Source organism: Parus major, chromosome 1, assembly GCF_001522545.3.
Source record: "Parus major isolate Abel chromosome 1, Parus_major1.1, whole genome shotgun sequence".
Classification (NCBI taxonomy): domain Eukaryota; kingdom Metazoa; phylum Chordata; class Aves; order Passeriformes; family Paridae; genus Parus; species Parus major.
In genome coordinates this window covers 66,571,436-66,592,157 of record NC_031768.1, presented here as the reverse complement: position 1 = coordinate 66,592,157, position 20,722 = coordinate 66,571,436, and the positions used below count along the sequence as shown (strand labels likewise).

Below are 20,722 nucleotides of genomic sequence, written 5' to 3'. Positions count from 1 at the left end.
TCAGGATAAGGCATTGGAAGAAAGTGGACTTGAGAGTGACTTGGTACTTACAGATAAAAGAGAGAAGCCTTCAACATTTTCCCATGCATTCCACAGTCCTGCATTTTATTACATCAGCAGGTTTATTTTGAACCTGACAACACCAGTCAGTCACTATCTGTCTCTAAGGTAATTCTGAATATACAGTGAACACATTCAAGTACTGCGGTCATGTGAGAAAGAAGGAATTGGTATGGAAGGCTGCATTTTTTCAAGGGAACTGAATTCGCAAGAGAAAGAACTTATTTGCCTTGTTGTCTGTGGTGTTCGGGCAGGGATGAAGCAGGTAAATCCAGAATGTTGTTGGACATCTTTCCACTGGAAACAGGTATTGATGAGGAAGTGGAAGTAAAATTTGACGGCTTAGCAGTTTGCATTTAACAAACAGAATAAGAAAGTAGTACTGCTATGCAGTGATGGCAGAAGCAGAGAAAACGCTCAAGTCTAAATCGGGTGGTGATTTTTTAAAGCAGTTTTTCCAAGTGTTAGCAAATACTTTTGTGTCTTGAGATGAAATGCTGAGACTGCAAATCTATTACACAAGGCTATTTTCAAGTGGCAGTATGGCTGTGTGCATTTGGAAGTATGTTTGTGAACAGAGAAGGGGCATTAAAGCAGGAGATGGTGGTTTTAGGCACTGAGATCACTTGTTCCACCCCAGATGCGACTGGTATACGGCTTCTAGCTCTTCTCTTGAGATCTTAAAATGATAAAGGGGTTTGCTGCACTGAAGCATGATATTACCTCAGGGGAAGCTGTTAAATGAATCTAAAGCAGTAATAGAGTTATTTTACCTAAAATTAAGTATCCCAGAAGATTCAGCCTCTTTGGGATAGAAATGGAAGGGCTCAGTCAGAACACTGCTGAGTTTGATTGCATGCACTGACTCTATACCTAGCAAAGAAAATCTCAGCACAGCCTGAAGGAAGATTATAATGACACAGTACTATACATTATACATATTATCAAAAGCTGAACGTTCAGTAATCACCAATACAAAGAGGCTGAAAGTCAAATCCTGATCTGCTTACCTGGGGTAGAATTGAAAGTGTGCTTGCTCAGCAACATGGACACATGGAGCCACACAAATGGAGCCACACTTTGAACTCAAGGAGCAACAAGGGAGACCTGGATGTCTGCAAGTGTTTGGCTGACCTTTCTGCATGGTTAATATTGCACAGAGTTTGTTAGGCTGCCTGCTAGGAAAAAAAAAATATATTGGCTCAGAGCAGTTGTTAATTGTGTTGTCCTAAGACACAAAAAGAGGCTTTCTAAGAAAAAAATCTAAAACAACACATGGAACTGGAGGCCACACTGCACATTTTCTGTCATTTACACACAGAAAAAAAAGAAAAAAGTTTTCATCTGGCAGACATGCAGGTAAAGTGACAGCTGAAGTGACTGTTTTGTGCCACCAGCTTATGGTGAGATTTTATCCCAGAAAAATGGGCTTCCTGCTTTGAGAGTACAGTCCACTGCATCCTTGACAGCTTTTGGATAACGTAGCCTTCTTCAGAAGTTTTCTAGACTGACTTAGAGTAACACCATGAGGCCATTTCTTTTCCTTGACTGCTGACAGGCTCTGAAAGAAACAAGCTCCCTAGTGAAGGAGCTTCAGTTCAGTGTCTACTTACTGGTACTGCCCAAGTACAGATAGGATTGATTTAGGTTTTAGTTAATAATTAGCACATGGAAAAAAAAATGTACTATGATGTATTTCAAAATCCCTTGTGTCCCTATATACTCAATGTTGTTTTTTATCCCTTAAATATTATCAATGGACTTACCATCACTAATATGCTGTTTTAGGTGGTGGTATTTCTGAGACATGCCTGTACATCCCAATTTTTAAAAAGACTTTGTCAGCAAGATCCAGTGAAGACATTATGCTTTCCTTGAAATCAGGTCTGCAGCTGAATGGGAGCCTGGCTCTCCACTCCTTGCACAGGGACAATTGCAGCAATGCCCCAGTGCACCTAACAATTAATCTCCAGCTTCTGCAAGTAACTAGCAGGTGATGCCAACAGCTTTTTCCATTGTTGTACCTGAAGTTGTCATTTACTCTGACTGTAACTGAATTTCAGCACCTTCTCAGACTGTATCCCAAACTCATTCCTGGAAGCCAAGGTCCAGCCTTGGTTCTGGGCCTGCCATCTCCTGTTCCTGCCCTACAAACTTCCTTTTTTAGGGAAGGGCTATCGATGGTTCCCTGGACTGTTCAGACCTCCATCCCCCTAACATGGCAATTAATTAATTGCCACAGTAGAAGACTAACCTCAATCCTGTCCCCTATGTCTTTGGTCTCTTTAAAAATAGCACAAAGAAATTCCCAAAACTGACTTGGATCAGTGCAGAAAATGTAGAAGTTGGAAGTTCTAGAAACAGGCATGGCAAATGTCCTGCCTGCACTTAAAAGACGTGAGAGCCCATCCTGTGAACAAAAGGAAACCTTCATTAGCTCACAACTGGCATTTGAATGTGTTGACTCTTTATTAGTGATTATCTATAATTTCTCCTTGACTACATTTATTTTCTAAAAATAAAATGAAATTATTGAAAGGCCTTCATTCTCTAGTTAAACAACAGCCTTATCTCCTGAGAACATCTCTCTGTGCCTAACAGCCTGTCTAGTAGATGTATTTTATTCTTAGGTGTCCCAAATCCTGTTAAGCGTTCACACCACTCAACACCAGGTTCTGCAATGTGTCGGGCTGTTTTTTGCTTCGAAGTCTTGGTTGAATTGTTCTGTCCAAAGGAGACGCAAACGGCAGATTGAGACCTGCTTTTAAAGAGCAGTCAGCGTCATGCCTGCTCAGTCGGTTGTGTAAGTCAGCAATCAAACTTAACTCGATTTGTTTCCTCTCCGTAAAGATCCGTAAGGCTTTTCTAACTGGAACTTGTTTTCTGCGCAGCAAGCAACCAAATATACCAACCTCCTACTCCAGGAAAGAAAAGTGTTGTTACTGGGAGGTGACAGCCCATGAATTCCCAGGAAGCGGGCGGCGAGGAGTGTACGGTGTCCTTGGACAACGAGTTTCTCTGCAACTGCTGCTACATGAGAGATCGCAGGTGCGATGTGTTTTGCTAAAGGTACCACGACGGAAACACTGAGTGAAGGGAAAAGCGTTTTTATTTTCTCGCCTTTCTCCCTTCCCCTCCCCATCCCAGCCCCGCAGTCGCTCCCCCCCTCTCGGTCCGGCGCAGGGGCCGCTGCCCCACGGACTCCCCGACGGCGGCACTGCAGCGGGGCACGGGAGGGGGCTGCGCTCAGCACCTCAGGCCGTCGAGTCTCTCTGCGGGCTCGTCCGATGGGAAGAAAGGCGGCAGGGCAGCGGCGAGGGTCCCGCCTCCGAGGGGACACCGGAGTCGCAGCGAGCGAGGTGCGGGCGCCCGGCGGGGCGAGCGAAGGGCTGCGGCACGCTGCCTCCCGCCCGCGGACCGGGCTCTCCGCCTTTGAGGGGCCCTGGGGGTACCCCTGAGGGGGCGAAAGAGTCCACCTCTCTCCGAGGAGCCCACGCCCCGCTTCCCCCCTCTCCTCCCTGCCCGCCCCGTCTCACGCCCTGGCCCCCGCCCCCGCCGGCAGCTCTCCCCGATGGAACCGGCTGGGAAGGATGCAGGCGGCAGCTCCGAGGTAATTATTAATGGCCGTGCCCACCGGGGCGGGAGGGGGGGGGCTCGAGGGGAGATAAAATGGGGCGGCGGGGAGCTGGGAGGCGGGAGCTGCCGTCGCGGAGCCCCGCCGGGAGCATGGCCCTCGCCGCGTCGCTGCTGCCACCGCTGCTGCTGCTCTTGGGGCGGCCGGGGCTAGGGGCGCCGGGACAGGGCGCGGGCACTTGGTCCCGCTTCACCCGGCTGCCCTACCCGCAGGACCAGCTTTTCCTCCACGACACCTTCCCCGACGGCTTCCTCTGGGGCGCGGGCAGCGCCGCCTACCAGACGGAGGGCGGTTGGCGCCAGGGCGGCAAGGGCGCGTCCGTCTGGGACACCTTCGCCCACCGCCCGGCCACGCCGCCGGGGGCCGCCCCGCCGGGGCCCGTGGGCGGCGACGTGGCCAGCGACAGCTACAACAACCTGTTTCGCGACGTCGAGGCGCTGCGGCGCCTGGGGGTCTCGCACTACCGCTTCTCGCTCTCCTGGGCCCGGTTGCTGCCCAACGGGACGGCGCCCCCCAACCCCGCCGGGCTGGCGCACTACGGGCGGCTGCTGGCCCGCCTGCGAGAGCTGGGCGTCGAGCCCGTGGTCACCCTCTACCACTGGGACCTGCCGCAGGCCCTGCAGGACGCCTTCGGCGGCTGGGCCAGCCCCGTCCTGCCCCGGCTCTTCCGCGACTACGCCGAGCTGTGCTTCCGGCACTTCGGCGGGCAGGTGCGCTACTGGCTGACCATGGACAACCCCTACGTGGTGGCCTGGCACGGCTACGGCACGGGGCGGCTGCCGCCCGGCGTGCGGGGAGGCCCGCGCCTGGGCTACCTGGCGGCCCACCACCTGCTGCAGGTAAATGGCGGCTGGCGAGAGGGGCCCGGCGGCTCCTCGGCCGTGTCAAGGTGCCGGGAGCGCAGGCCGCCCTCAGCCCGCCCCACTGGCACTCCTGGTGCCACACTGCCATGGACGGCAAATCCCTGTGCCGACACACTGCGGGCAGCAGACCGGTGGGCAAAGGAGACAAAACTCGTGGCGAATTCATGTTCGCCAGTGAGCTGGTGGAGAGTTGAAGAACTCTCGGTGTTTTGTAGAAATGTCCGCTTCTGCCCACAGCAGTTCAGTTGCCATTCTGGGCGAGTGAGGATCTGCAGTCCTTTGACTGTGCCAGTCCAGTGCTGCCTTTCTAAGGTGGAAATGCTTAATATGACTCTAAAGGGAATTTGCATATTGGATAAAAAAGGCTTACTGAGTTAATGAAGATGCTAGAGGTGACTGAAATGTCATACGGAGACATTTTCTTGACAAAGAATGATATTTTTGGAGTGTGAGCACTTTTTGGGAGAAAGCACCCTTAATTCCCCAGTTAGTCTTGCAAATGGCACAAGTAGTTTGCTATACTTAATTTTTATTCTGTGTATCTATATGATGTAGTTGTAATATTTGCTGGGGATTTTCAGAGAGAATTAAGCAGCAATGTGTACAAATCCTTCCAATGCCAGGAGAAAGGATTCAGCCTAACTGGAATGGGGTGGTCATTTAAGCATGATCTCTTTTACTTTAATAAACATTCCCAAATTCTGCTAATGCCTATCTGCTCAGCACACTCTTACTGGCAGGAGTTGTATCCTAATCAGTATTGTGTATTAGATGTGAGCATTAAGAAAACATCCAGTGCATGTCTTACTTGATCTTTCTTCCACTTTCCTGTATTACTTCTGCATTCTTTAATGCTACAAATAAGTCAAAGGGAAAATATAGATGGGGAAATTGTGGGTAAAGTTTCAGATTAATTTCCTTTCCCTGAAAACTTTTAAGCTCTTCATGTAGTTACCATGGTGTGTACTTGGCCATGTTTCATGCTTGAGTATATCCTGCATCACCATAGTATCAAGAGTCCCTCATAATCTCAAGCATGTGCTTGTTCTCATGACAGCTCTGTGAAGGAAGATACCTTTCTATTTAATAAATGAGAAACTGAAGCACAGTCTTACCCACACCGTGTCAAAACCAGGAAGGTCCACCAGTACTTGCTTTAGTGACAGAACGATAGTGTTTAGTTTTGTCCCAGTGACTGTCAGTTAGGATTTGCACATTGGTGAACATTTCTTTTTATGCGCATTGGAAGACAGCAAGATACCACTTTTTTCCCCTCCACATTTTATGAAAGAGGAGCTGAAACACAGATGAAGTTAAGAGCCAAAGTGGCCACTGGTTGTTAGTGCCCTTTTCCTGGCTTGTGATATTTGTAGAATATTGGTCAGTTATATTATACTTCCAGCTCTTCTACAGGTCATATCCCCAGATCTCAAATCACCTGCAGAGAAAATCAGGGACATACTTTATGTGCAGAGGAGCTCACATCCCTGACTTCTCCAGGTAAGAGTCTTTGTGGACGCAGAGAGCCTAGCTCTTCAGCATAGAGAAGTGAACAGCTTTAGCACTGAGATCCTCCTCCTTTTTCCATATCTGTAGCATATTAATATTCAATGTTAATTCAGTATTAATTAATAAAACAAATACAGACCTTTCAACTTGGACAAGCAATGAAGTAGGAGGAAGCTACATAGTATGGCTTCTTCACAGCCTGATATCCATAGAGAAAGTGTGTGCATTTGTGTAAGAAAAGATTAAAGTTCTACTGTAGATGGTAAAGAGAGAATTACATTTAATGCGTAAATTAAATTGTCTTACACAGTTCTTGAGTGATTGACTTTGCAACTTGAATAATGTTCTTCAGTCTGTGTCTGTGAGTTGTATAATTTTGTAGGTGGGTTTGGTCATTTTTTGGGAGCATGCACAGCTTTGGTTTTTATCAGGAGGGTGCACAGCAGTACTGATTGATCACATAAGCTGCAGGATGTGTGCAGAACTGGACCGTGTTGCTGGGAGATACACCTCTCTTTGACCCACTGCAAAAGATGTGCTTGAATCCTCTCATGTGAAGAAAACTCCCTTTTATTGTCTAATCTTTTCCTTCTTATATTGTAAGATCTGATCCCTGGTTTCTTCTTAATCCTTTTTCCTTCTCTTCGCCATTCTCGTATTTTATTTTTTCCCAGGGAAATTGAGTTTGCAGAACATGTTTAGTTTTTTTTGAAGTTAGAATTTGTTGTCGTAATTGTTTCTCAGCAAGTGTGCAGACTAGCTCTTAATATGCATGGTTTCTGACTTATTTCCCCGTATTTACAATATGCAGTTTTAAGTGTTTCCTCTGCATTTATTCAAAGCAAGGACTCACATAAGTGGAAAGCTAAAGCTAATGAAAGCTGATGCCTCCTAATTTATTTTACTGGATGCTAATTATGTTAAAAAGCAGAATAATTTCCTCTAAGTTCTTCAAAATGCAACTGATATGAATGTGGATTTGGGGCATTGTTTTTCTGAGCGACTTATTATCTAAAGAAATAATCAAATAAGAGTTTGACTCAATTTAGGTTGTTCAGTTCAGAGCTGATGAAAACAGGGCAATGAAGTTTGATTTAAGTAATGATGTTCAAATTCAGCTTGAATGGATTTCATCATATTGTACTGAATTTTTTAATCACCTCTCATTTTTCTGAACTTCCTTAAGTGAGTCGTAACAGATGTTAAATTGACAGAGACACTTTTTTTATAGACAGGACCAAATAAAAATAGTGTAAAAAACTTGTAAGGAAAAATTATTTTATTAATGCATCCTTGGTGTGTTCTTGAGGGTTGTTGATCAGTATTCAGTGAAAATTTCACCCTTTTATAGTGTCTCCACTGACACTTGTCGCTTTTGATATGTCTAAGCCCTTCAAATGTGGTAAGAAATGGAGCTAGTTGTTCATGTTTATTCACAAAATAAATGGAATGGATCAAGTATATTTCATAAAAGTTGGCATTCTCTCAAGTCAACGGCCAGAAAATGAAATGCCAGCAATCTGTCATGTATATGCTGCATCTCTTTTCTCCACATAGGAGTTGAGAGGTCAGTGTGTTATGTTCTGGTTTTTGCAAATGCGTTTTTTTCATTAATGGTTCACAGTATGTTTTCTGAGTTGAACATACTTGGATTTACTCAATATAAACAGCATTTGCAGAAACAGAAGAACACGTCGTTTCCCCGAAGAAGTGAGTGGAACTGCTGCCTGGAAACCAGTCACGTAGCAACAGACTGATTTCTATTCCAAAACTCTTTCCAAAACAGAAGGTAAGTACTCTTTTGTTGACCTTCAGTGCTAAACCTAATAAACTATCAGTAATTTCAGCATAGGAGAATGGCCTTTTCTTCGTGTGTATTGTTTCTTTCAAAATTGAGACAGCCCTCAAACTTCCATTCAGTGCAAATGGAATGATTTGGGATTTTCCTGAAAGTAGCATAGCTCATCATAGTTATGAAGACACACATAATTTTTAGAAAAAAGGAGGAATACTGCTAAGTAATGGTGGGTTTTTTCCTATTCTTGCTTTCTTAAGGCATAATTTAAAGAAGAACAAAGAAGAAATTGATTCTTACCTGGGTTTCAGTATTAGTTGAGTGGTATATGTTTACACTAGTGATTATTCTACTCATTAATCATTTGAATCAGGTTTCTTTCAAATACCAGATTTTACAAAAGAAGTGCAGTCAAACCATGGTGCAAGTTGAGGTCTGATGCTGCAGTTTTCTGTGCCAGTAGCTGCCAAAAGTTAGGCTGTGTTCACAAGTTATATTAACAGCTATAGCAAGTTGTTTTTAAGCTTTGATCATGGGGAAAAAAAAAAAAAAAAAAAAGCATTGTGTTTAATTTTCAAATGTGATAAACAGAGGTGTTTGAGTTTCAAGAATACTCGTTTAATTAAAACCAGCTCCAAAGGTAGATTACGTAACTTTGCTGTTGCCATTCCTACCTGATTCCATACATGTTTGCAAAAGGATTGTTGTTTTCAAATATTCCATTGTAACAAAAAAAGAAGTTTGTTATCTTTGCCCAGTACTTTGATTTTAGAAATCAAAGAAACTCATAGAAACACCAGGACTGCAGGGAGAATAAAGTGTTATCATGGAAGAGTAAGAGTGGATCTCCCTCATATGTGTGGGATCCATAACTTGAAAAGCTTTTTAGAGGTTATAGAAAATCTTAGTAAAACTCAACAGGCAGGACCTGGAAAGACCACACTGAAATGACTGAAATGGACTGGAAGCAGAATTTGTTTGCTCTCTATGTGGAAGAAAACCAGGTCAAGCCTGTAGGTGTGCTAAGTCCCACCTCATCTCTTTTGCTGTTCATTATGAGGATGAGGATTTCTTGAGAGTCTGTTCATTATGAGATTTTTAGTGCTTGGTAGTTGTGGCTCTATAGCTGTGAATCTCAGTAAATTCTATTGGCAGCCCCAAATCTGTATTTTCATGTCTCATTTTAAGTGCCATGTGTCTGATTTCTAATCGTTGTAGCTGTTGCTAGAGGCACCTAGGTGATAGTTCTGGTTCCTGTCCAAGGTAGTCTAGTACGCTTCCTTTTTGAATAGCAGTTGTTCGTGTTGGGCAGGGCTCTGCTCAGTGCTGAGAAGAGAGTGACTGCTGGTTAACAGCAGTTTGATGCAGATAGGGGCGTTTAGATTGGCAGCATAAAATTCATATCTGGTGGAATCTCACTTGGGACATGAGTGTAAAGCTCCTTGATACTGTTCCATTTTGCATTAATAGAGCCTCATAAGGTGTGAGATATTCTTTCTTTGTCCTGTCAACCTCTTTCCTGAAGCAGAAGTAGTAGTAGTAGTAGTTTTGGGGATTCCAAAATGAAGTGTGTGGTAGAACTCATGTCACTGTATTCCCTTGTATTACAAACTTACCAGTTTCCATTTCACCTTGTTTCTATGGATGGTTTCTAGTACGTAAAGGTGGTTGCTGGACATAATTCCTATAATTCTCAAGCTGAACTTGAGACCTGAGAAATAAAGCTAGAGAAACATCTCTTGTAGTTCATGATAGCTCATAATTTTTTAGTGCCTGCATTTCCCTTCTGGCTGGAAGCTAGGAGCTCTTAGAACTTTTCCCATGACAGGTCCAGTAGAAACCTCTGTTCCAGAACTATCAGCAGGTTGGAAGTGCAGTGATTATCCTTTCTTTTGAAAATGTTGTCTTCTGTAAAGAAGAAATGCTCTGTCATGTAAGAGGAGGTTGTTTCACTCATAACGTACCCGTCTTCTAGAAGGTCAGATTCTGATTTCCCTTGTTTTGGTTGAAATTGTGCTTACCTTGGGTTTGTTCCTCACACTTACTAACTCTTAACAGCATTTTCTTCCTGTGCTCTGGGGAACAAAGTACTTTTCCTTCCATCTTTCATTTTTTCTTCAACTAGTTTGAAGCAGTGAATATGTCAATACAGCTGATGGCAATGTTGTAAAGCAGTGACCATTAGGACAGGATGTAGGCATTTGGAGGCATTTAGTTTTAATTATTTTGGTTACTGTGATGCATATCCGTTTTACTTTGGGAGAAACAGGAAAGAGCAGATGTGTATGTAGACAAATCAGTAGTTTGTTTAACTCCAGTTGAAGAGTCTTGTGGCTTTCTGTTAGTAATTGGCAGAGTTCAAAGACAGTTTGATAATCCTTGCAAATGAGTGTGTGATTTGTGTGTTTGGTTGTTGCTAATGAACAGATGAAATGCTAAACTTAATCTGAAGGTGCAGGACCAATGTTAGCAAATTCTTAAAAAAGCCAAGAAGCCAGCAATCGAAGGAGTCTGCTTGTACAGAATTGTAGGTAAAGAAATGTACACAGGAGAATTTCTTCTGTTATTTTTTTTTTTCCAAGACGGTAAAAATAAAGAAGATGAAATTACGAAGACATGCCTCTGAAGAAGCAGAGAGGATGACCTGTGCTTACAGTTTATAAGGCCTAGTTGAATGGGGCTTTGGGCAACCTGGTCTAGTGTAAGGTGTCCCTCCTGCCCACAGCAGTGGGGTTGAACTAGATGACTTTTAAGGGTCATTCCAACCCAAGATATTCTATGATTCTTTGTCAGGTTTTAGCAATTAAAGGATGTGTGTTACCACTTTTAAATATTAAATAAAAACTACTCATGCTTGCATATTTGCCTCCCAAAATACATAGAAAAATATCACAGTCAAAACTGTGAATGTTGATTTTAGGTTAAATCGGAGGAATGGAACAGAAGAATATGGTTGTAGACAAAATCTCAGGATCCTTTGGAAATTACTGAAATGAAGATTGGATGGATCTCTGAAAGAGAAGGTGATGCATTGAATATAAACATGAAAGAAGAGACTGGCTTCTGGACAACAGCTGAATTACTTCACATGGGAGAAAGTGTGTCAGCAGAAGGAGAAGGTGAGTTGTCAAGAAGGAAGAATAACTAAGTACAAAAGAAAAAAAAAGGATAATCTGCCATTGCAAGAGACTGGGGCCTTTGGTAAAATGGGATGAGTAGAAGATGAACGATACCCAAGAAGGGAAGACTCACACTGTTGTTCTCTGTAAATACTCCTGGACATAAATATCAATTGCAGGAAGAAAATTCACAATTAAGAGACTATATGCATACACACACAAGAGGATATAAATACAGTTAGACTGACCCTTAGAAGTCATGGATAGCTTTGGAAGAAAGAACTGCTGAAATGGCCTTTCAGTATTAATGGTAGGAACAAAAATCTTTTAAGACAGCTAGAGAGCAGTTTGGGAAAATAGACTTGATGCATTTGGTGGCACTGGTGGTGACAGTAGCAGTAAATGTGAAATCTTCCTCTTTGTTTTGCAAAATTCTTAACAGAATGATACAATCATGATCTAAGTCTGAGAACATCATTCAGTGTAAAAGCAAAATACAAAAACTTCCAAAATACAGTCTACATTAACAGTGAACAGTTTTAGTCTATTAGTGATGGTAAGTTCTGGCTTGCTGTAGCTTCAGCTCTAATTTGAGAGCAGAAAACACTCATAAAAGGCCTGGCCTGTTAAGTTTGTGGTTTGTCTCCCTAGAGGTTTGTCAGGGAGGGTCCTTGGAGATGCACACTGGAGTAAGAAGAAGGACTTCAAGGATATCTAGATTTGGCCATATTGAAGCCCATTTGTGTTGCTTCATCTTTATGTATGTCTAGTTTGAGAAGAGATAGACTTCTGTATTGTGAAGAATTGCAGAAGTTTAAAGCTTAGTTTTGTTTTGATTCTGAAAAAAAAACATTCTAAATTCTCCCAGTTACTGAAATCTTTACAGATGGTGTTTACGACAGTTGATACAGGAACTGAGGGGCTGGGGCCACAGGTGGTTCCAGTGCCACCTGACAGCTGGATCTCTGTGACATCTGCACAATGAGAAGCACAGGGGCTTTTGCCCATCTCAGGATCTGGCCAGCCTCAGGGGCTGAAAGTCTGGGGAGTGCTCCAAGACACCCTGCATCACGTTCTTCAGCAGTGGAGGGAGCTGACAGGGGGCCATGCACGTTGCCAGGCCATGCACATTGTCACTTCAGTCTGCGCATGATCAATTTACTTGCACATTAGTTCGCATGCTGACAGCTGAGATTTGATTTTTGTTTTCAGTCACAGCTCTAAAGTCAGCTGAATTGGCTGGGAGGGACTATCCTATGGAAATACCTTGCAATTTTGTGAGTCCAAAAGTCAACACAGGAATCCTTTTGTAGATTTATCAGTTTAATGCTCTTACTAAGAGCTAGAAAATGTTTGTACCACCGGGATTATATTTTACAAGGTACTTGCTTTACGACTGGGAAGACAGTAGCATCTGGTTTGATCCTGCTCCTAGAAAAGACTTCAAATGGTTGGGTGAGAAAGGGGACAGACTTGTAGCTGCTGGTCACACATTCTGGTGAGAGTTCACAGTGATTTTCCAATGCCTTTTCTCAGTCAGCTTTTTTCTTGTTCTCTTGAATATGTAGTAGCTCTGCTGGATCAGTTGTTTTTCAGAGCTGAGGGCAAAGTTTACTCAGTTTGTTTATTTAACTTCCAGCATTTTAAGAAATGAAATATTTTTTTTTCTGCAGGCATGGAACTGTTGAACATAGTTATTGATTAATTATTCAAATTATGGTTCCTTAGATATATATGGAAGTGGTAGAATTATGCAGCATGTCTTTTCTTTTGGAAAAGTAGGTTGGAAAAATACTGTGTTGTCAGCTCTGTGGTTTTTTTTGAAAATTTATTTTGTAAGTAATAACATACTTATTAAAAATAATTTGAATAAATCTGACTTTATGGTTGAAAAGAAAATTCAGCTGACACTTGGCTGTACAATGATGATACGCTCTTTGTAACACACTTACTTTTAATTCCTCATTTCTTTTCCTGTTATAGGACAGTGTTAACCTGGGTAAAAACGATGCTTGCAGAGAGAATGATTACCACACCAGAATGCCCATGACCAGTTATGTATGCCCTCAGGAGGCAAAATCCAGGCCAAAAAAGAGTTGTAACAAAACATGAGGTAGTAAGGAGGAGTAGTATTGGGGAGACACATAATGCATGAGGGTCTAGTGAGATGTGGAAGTGACTGGCCAGGAGTGGGAATGCAGGAGCTGAGTTTGAGGCAATGCTCCGTTTTCATGTGTATATTTAGCATTAAAAACTAAACTCAGTGTTATCTCATCTCAGAATGAGATGACCTGGAATCCTGAAGGATAAATTGTTTGCTCCCTGTTTAATTTTTTTTATAAATGTCATATGAATTATTTTTTAATTGAAGAAGCTAACTGGTAGTTTATGGAAATCACAGACCATGCTTCCAAAGGATGGGGCCTGCTTAAAGTTTGTCTTGGATTATGATGTTCACCTTCTGTACCCACATTGCCACCAGCACTGGGAGTGGGGGACACTGTGGGTAGCCTGCTAAAGAAAGGAGGGATGATACATTAGGTTTGGGTTTCTCAAAGGAGCTTAAGGAAAGTAAGTGAAAATTGATTTTCCCTTTAGCTTTTTGGGGAGCCCTGTCACTTTCAAGCAATTGAGTAAATTAGCAAATTGAACAGATTTGTTCCTCTTATCTTGAGAAAAATGTGCATTTCCATTCCACAGAGACAACATCTCTGTGTATGAAATGCAAGACCTTGGAAATACACTGAAGGAGCTCTTGAACTCAGTTTATCGTTGCCAGCTATGAACATGCCTCTTGTTTTGAGAGAATATTGGGGTATATCACGCAGAGCAGGGAACAGAGCTGCAGGAATATGATTCAGCCGCAGTTTTGCATCTTAATTATATGCCTGGTGGGGGAAAAAAATTCCTTTTTCTTCTCCCCCCCCCGTCATATCCAGTAGCTCATTCTAATCTTCCTAATTCCTCCCGAATTCACGGAGTAATATAATGTCATTAGAGCAAGTCAGAAAGATCTAAAACCTTTGAAACTGGAATTTGCTGATTCATTGAAATGAAAGTATTTGAGACACTTCAGTTTTCCAGAAAAAGTTAAGAACTAGGGGAAATAAATATCAATCATTTTATTTTGCTGTAGAAGTTCTTGGTTTTCCATTTTAATATGATACTGAGAAATTTTGTTTTGATGTAGTGAGTCAGTCAGTCATTTCACACTTTGTGTTCTGTATTCTTTCATTGGATGAGTGCCCACTGCTTCAAATTGGGTCAGTTTACCCTTGTGAAATTGCTGTTTAACCTGCTGCAATGTGACTGACTTATTGAAGCTGCAGATTGATGCTTTTTATTCTTTGATGAAAGAAATAAAATGGAGCTGTCATGACAGAATTCTTGCACTGTAGAGGTTACTCTGTGTCTCATATTTGTAGCTGGGCTGCTTATGCCACTTCTGTGTGAAACTGTAATTATTCAGTCATTTATCCAACTCCTCTTTCCTATTTCTGGTAAAAAGAAAAGTGGTACTTGAAGGAGGCAGTCGCTTAAAAGGGGGAAAATTTTTCATAAAAGCAGCATTAAATTGGCACAGTCATTCAGATTCTGAGTATTAGAGCCAGCAAACTGTAGCACAGGGAAGTTCAGAAACAGCCTTTTTCCATAGCTCAGCTTAGGACAGTGAAATAGAGACCACTTCAGAATTGATTGGTGGTGAAATGGTTATAGCAAGAGCATTGTAACAGTAAGTCATGAAAGGTGGGAACTCTAAACCACACCAGTCAGATCTCACTTTACCCAGGCTGGACTCTCCTGGAGAGTAATGTTTCCTGTGTTATTGGTAATTTGGAATAGGTTTGTAGAAACCAGAGGGGGTGAGCATTGATCTAGATTAAATACTGATGCTGCCCTGTGAGAGCTAATTTTTTTTACCTGTGGTCAAGGAAAGAATTAAAATTGTCAAGGAACAGTGTTGTTTTTTGTTAGGCCTCTTTTTTCCCTTTCTCTGTGCCATGGCCAGGCTCCCAGAGTCACTAAGGCATTTTATGTAAATAATTTGCCTTCTGTTACAAGGGTTTGGGATTGTGATGATATATTTGCTTTTCCTGGTTTATTCCAATGGCTCACTATGACATCTGGAGTATTTGGCATGATTGTTTTTTGTGGGTTTTTTTTTTTTGTTTGTTTGGTGGTTTTTTGTTTTTTTTTTTTGTGTTAAATATCTTGGAATTGGCTTTTTGGCTCAGAGTGCCGTGAACATAGACTAATAGAATCATGGGATGGTTTGTGTTGGAAAGAACTATAAAGATCATCTAGATCCAAACCCCTGCCATGATCCAACCCTCAAGGGGGAGGGAACACCCAAGATTCATGGATACTCATGGTTGAAAAGGAGTGAAGGCAATCAGAGGGTCCACAGCTTATCTTCTAGACTTGCACCTTCTGCTAGATCAGGTTGCTCAGAGCCCTGCCCAGCCTGACTTTGATCTAAGGAGTAGCACATCCACAGCTTCTCTGGGCATCCTGTTCCACTGCCTCACCACCTTTGAATTTCTCCCGAATATCTAATCTAAATCTTCCCTCTTTCAGGTTAAAGCCATTCCCCTTTGTCTAATGCCTTTGTTAAAAGTCCCTCTCCAGCTTTCCTGTAGGCTCCCTTTAAGCACTGGAATTTGCTGTGCAGGGAGCCTTCACTTCTCCAGGAGGGAGCATAGAAGAGCCATTATTGTGTAGTGTTCAGTGCTAGAGTCTTGCTACAATATTGCAGCAGCTAAGTTTGATTCTTGTATCTCTTTTGCATTTTTTGCTTTGGAAGTGTTCACTTTGAGTGAGTGCTCATGGGAAGTATGTTTTTAGGGGTGAAGTGAGTATGGAAGACTGAAATACAAAGAGAGCGAGAACTAAGAAAGGGTCAAGCATACATTGGAGCAGTACGTTCCCAGTGTGGGAAAGGACCTGGAGGTTCTGGAATGCCCTGTGGGACACTAGCATTTTGTAGAGCCAAGGTCACATAGAAATGCCTGAGTGAGCTATTTGAGTGTCTGGGAGGTATACAGAGACAGGACAGTTAATTGGTGTGTGAAAAGCAGAGTAATTTACCAAAATAAACTGTTAACTGTCAGAGAGGGAGCCTTGCTGTGACACAAACACTGACATTGGACATAAAATAGAAACAGTAGCAATGACAAGCTGCCAGGCAGACTCAGTTTTTTTGTTACATAATGAAGCAGTTCCAGATTTTTGACTGACTGGTGCCAGAAGCTGGAAGATTTTTCTCCGAAGCACCTTATTCTGGAACTGCTTGAATGATAATGAGATGGGTTGGACACCCGTTGTAGTTACTCTTCTATTATTCTCCTACAAGTGTAAGAAAATAGTACATTCTCAGGCCCCACATTATGTTTCTGATGAGATAAATTATTGACCCCAACCCTGAATAATTCAGTATTGTTTTGTGCAGTTATTATGCAGAGGGTTTGGAAGCACCATCCCAGAGCATCTTGTGTCTCAAAATCTTCAAAGACTAGAATATGTAGAGAAGACATTATATGTGTATATATAGGCAGTGGGTGCCATTCTGGAGTGTGGCCAATGAAAGCACTGCAGTTCTACACTGGAGGAATGGCACTGCTGATGTGAATGCTGAAAAAAATGTACATTATTGCAACCGTGGCATAACATGGTAGTTCAGATACAGCTAAATACCTAAATGAAAAAAATTGGGTTTTGTTTTGTTGACAATAAAATGGATGATTTAACTTAAGAGTAGTCTGGCAAGTATGCAAGTAATTTTTTTATCACCTTGTGTCATCCACATTGAGAACACAGGAGAATATGCAAGGAAAACCAGTCTGCCTAACCAAGGGTGGATATGGCCCATACAGAATGATCTGTTTTGGTATCAGTTGGCCACCAGCTCTTGAGCTGGTTTCATGGGGCTCAATTGCTGGTTGGAGATCAGAGACTGCAGAGTCCCCACACTCACCTTTGTGCGTCCTTTGTTTCTGTGCGGCACAGAAATAACTTGTGGGTATAGCTGGGGCAGTCTTCAACGTGCAAAGATTATCAATAGCAAATGGTCCTTACCCAATGAAGATAAAACTATGTTTGAGTACCCAGAGTTCACTTCCACCCCCAGCTACAGCTGTCAGCAGCAGGACATTTTGCTACTTTGGGGCTGTAGTATGGAAAATTACTCCTATCCCACGATTTAGAAGTATCATCATTGTGCTGGTCTTCCAGGCAGCGTTTGCATCAGCTCTGAGGCAGAGTTTGGCATCTGCTTGGCCTTGCAATAGCTGGCTTTCCAGTAACCATTATAAAATGTTGTTCAGCATAAAGATACTTCTTTTAAAGTGGTTTGGCAGCATTCCTAGTGATCCCAGAGGGAAGAGCAGCTAGGACTTGTTCTCCAGTTCTGAGGCAGCTGTCCACTGGGCTGATGAGGGTGGAGCTGTACGTAGTTTGGCTCTACACCACAGCTAGTGAGTAAAGACATGGATTAAGTTGTCCTTGGCTGCCTGCAGTCCTTCAGTGTAAGGCTACGTAATGTGGTGGGCCAGCAGCTGCAGGGTTGTGCAGTGGCTCTGTGTGAGGGCTTGTGATGGCTGGGTGGGGAGGGAGGAGTGCAATGCATGGGCTTTGCTATTACATGCAGTAGAGACATCTCCCTTGAAGACGGTGGAAGTAAATGCAGGGAACAGCAATCATGCTTGAGCTAATTTTAGGATGTGTTCACCAGAGAAACCTACATTTGAGCTTGCCATCCTAGCTTTCTTTACTGGTTAATGGAAAGCAGAGTGGTATCTCTTGTTCTGTGACTGAAAAATACAATAATTGTTCTATTTCTGTCTGTGGGGTATAGGTAAATCTGTGAAGAACTCAAGCCCAGACTTTTTGTAGATATACTCTTAGTCTAGTCAGAGTTTGGAGAGGTTAAATAGATTACAGAGGAGGGGAATACTGAGGGGCTAGTTCAAAGATTGGCTTGAGGTGCTTTCTCTTACTGTGACTACTCAGAGGGTGAGCTCTGACATATGGTCTGGATCAAATGGAAATTTTGCCCAAGTCTCCCCTGTTTCAGGGATGTGGTGTCTTCTGCATGTCTGTGGACAAGACCTGGATCACATACTTTCCCTTGGTTTTCCTGGGCAGTGAGCTGAGTCTTCCGACCCAGGACAGCAGCTGATGTTTCCCCCTGCAAGGGTGGTCGGTAGCACCTGTTTGATCCTCTAAAGCCAGAGCAGGCAAGTAGCCATGGTGTCCTATGTAAGCTATCATGGACATTGAGTGGCTCTATCCTACAGCTCTTCATTCCTTTTTCCCACTCATCTGCTGCTGACCCACTGTGGCTGCTGGAGTATGCTAAAGGTATTTTGTGCTTTTTTCCAAAATATAAAGAGAGCAATTCTTGTAAAATATTGTTTAAAGCATAAAAAACCAAAACAAACCCCAACCCTCCCCCCCCCAAAAAAAAAAAAAAACCACAAAAAAAACCAACCAAAAAACATTTATAATAACACAGTTTTTTATCACTAGTTTGAGCTGATATGCAAATGCAAACATATACTAGTTGCCACAGTCGCCTTCTGTCTGGAAACAAAAGATGTCTCTCCTTTAGGGGCCTCATTATTTTCTGCAAGGAAGTTATGGAACCTCATACCAAGTAATGGAATAGGTATTTACTAGCTATGCTAAGCAGAAAATTTAAAAATGCATTCAGTCTTAAAAATACATAAAGCCTCATTATTTTAAAACAAAACACAGATATCTTCCAGTCTCCTAAGAAAAAGTAGCACAAGGAAAGACATATGGCCATCAGATAGAGGGGAAAAAGAAAATTAAAAAATTGTACTCCCAAAATGCTTTTTGTCAGATCTATGAAGAAAAGCGATCATGTTGAGCACTGGGATTCATAGACAGGAAAGGTTAATGAGGATGAGGATTAGATAAATGGTAGTAACTGCAGGTGCAATGAACATAAAAAGCTATGAATTTACAGTATCAAAGTCAAGCCAGGCCCATCTGATAGCTTTCTGTGATAACTGATTGTCTAGAAAAAGAAAATATGATAAATGTAATCCATCTGTATTTTCAGTAAGACCCCTTAAATGGTGGCACATGGGGAGTTACTGTTTCAGTGCAGAAGGAGGGGAATGTTTCGCAGTAGCTAGGAAATTGCTAAAGCAAATGTCATAGTGAGTTGTGCTGAAAGTAGAAGCATCGGTCTCAAAGGGCAGTTCACAGCTGAACTTCTTAATGTATTTTAACTCCCATGCCTTGGCACAGGCTAGGATTGCACTACTTAGAGCATGAGCTAAAATTAAGGAAACAGTGCCAGTGCAAAGGATGATCAAAAATAAGCAGATGGAACAGAAAGACTCAAATTTTTTTTCCATTAGAAGACAACTTGCTGATCACAGCATGACCATCAGATGCGAATATAATCCAACTGTGACAAAGACACATTTGTTTCTAGTCTGTATCAGGTGATTTTTCCAGCAGAGATGAGGCATTGCCTCACTAGAACATGGCTTATTTACCTGAGCAAGAACACTAGGAGAGCATATACTTCTTGTCTATAAATAGATCAGCGGTAAAAACAAATGAAGGAAAATAACTAAGTGCAGGGAAAGTTTTGATGCAAGAACAAGTGTTTAGACTGAGCATGATTAAATTTGACCTGAAAGTTGGGGGAATAAGAAAACTGTTTGTGAAGTGTGATTTTTCTAGTCATCTTCCAGATAGAGTAGTATGAACAAAATACCTAGCCTATGTTAAAGTGAATCTGGATCAGGTTATAAATAGGATTCTGTCATATATTGCCCATTGAAGCACTGGATTGAATCTGATTCCCCTGATGCTCTTCCTAATTTTATAATCCAGTTTTCCTAGTTTCTGGCAGATAGTAGACACAGGATCATAAATATGGTAATGACTTCTTTTTTTCAATAAGATACTTTTTGTATTTCTGTTAAGATTTCTTGCAAATCCAAAATTTTCTAACATGGTAATATCACTCCTCATTGTCTCCTCTTTACTGTATCATTCAAAAAAGCATTTGCAGTGTCTTACTCAGAGTGTTTCATGCTTTTTTGTTGCATCCATTGTTGGGTCCACAATGAAAATACTGTTTTGTAGAAATTTAGGAAGAGTGACAATTAACAGGAATAACTCCTGGTCTGCAGTAGATTTAGCTTGTGAAAGGCCTCTACTTTCATTCCTGCTTTTCTCCTGCAGCACAGAGTTATCCCTGAAAGGAGGGATTGTGGAGGCAGTACCCTCATAGTAGCAATAACCTTTATATATATAAATATATATTTTATATATATACTTGTAGAGTATATACATATATATATAAAGTATAGCAAATATGTCCAGTGGCTCATTTGATAATAAACATCTGATGCATCCAATGTACTTGACTATAAATCGTATCCCAATATTCTTGAATTATTTTGTTTCAAATTACGTACATAAAATCCCTGATGTTTCTTCAGTATTTCCAACATCTCATTACTTTCTTCCATCTCAAGAGTATGAAGAAAGTGGGTTTTGACTGCTATAGGTGGAACCTTGCTTTTTTTCCAGGGGCTCATTTCTGCAGAGATTATTTTTCCTCCCCATAAGGCAGTAAGGACTTGTGTATGTGTCTCCTGCAGAATATCTTAGCTCTTTTCTAAGAGTGTTCATGTATAAAAGAGCTTCCAGTGAAAAGTCCAGTTAATGCAATACAATTTCTTCAAATTACTCC

At 42.0% G+C, this 20,722-nt stretch overlaps 1 protein-coding gene across 2 annotated transcripts in view; it reads left to right on the top strand.

The window, feature by feature from the left end:
• The first annotated feature begins 3,690 nt into the window (after nucleotides 1-3,690).
• KL (klotho) overlaps nucleotides 3,691-20,722 on the top strand; it is a 49,078-nt gene continuing 32,046 nt past the window's right edge. The window contains exon 1 of one of the 2 annotated variants that reach the window (XM_015623131.1): nucleotides 3,691-4,404. In XM_015623131.1, coding sequence (XP_015478617.1) covers nucleotides 3,730-4,404 — 675 coding nt within the window. In that variant the 5' untranslated portion in view covers nucleotides 3,691-3,729. Of the gene's footprint in view, nucleotides 4,534-20,722 lie in introns of both variants that reach the window. The other variant, XM_015623121.1, reaches the window with a different exon arrangement.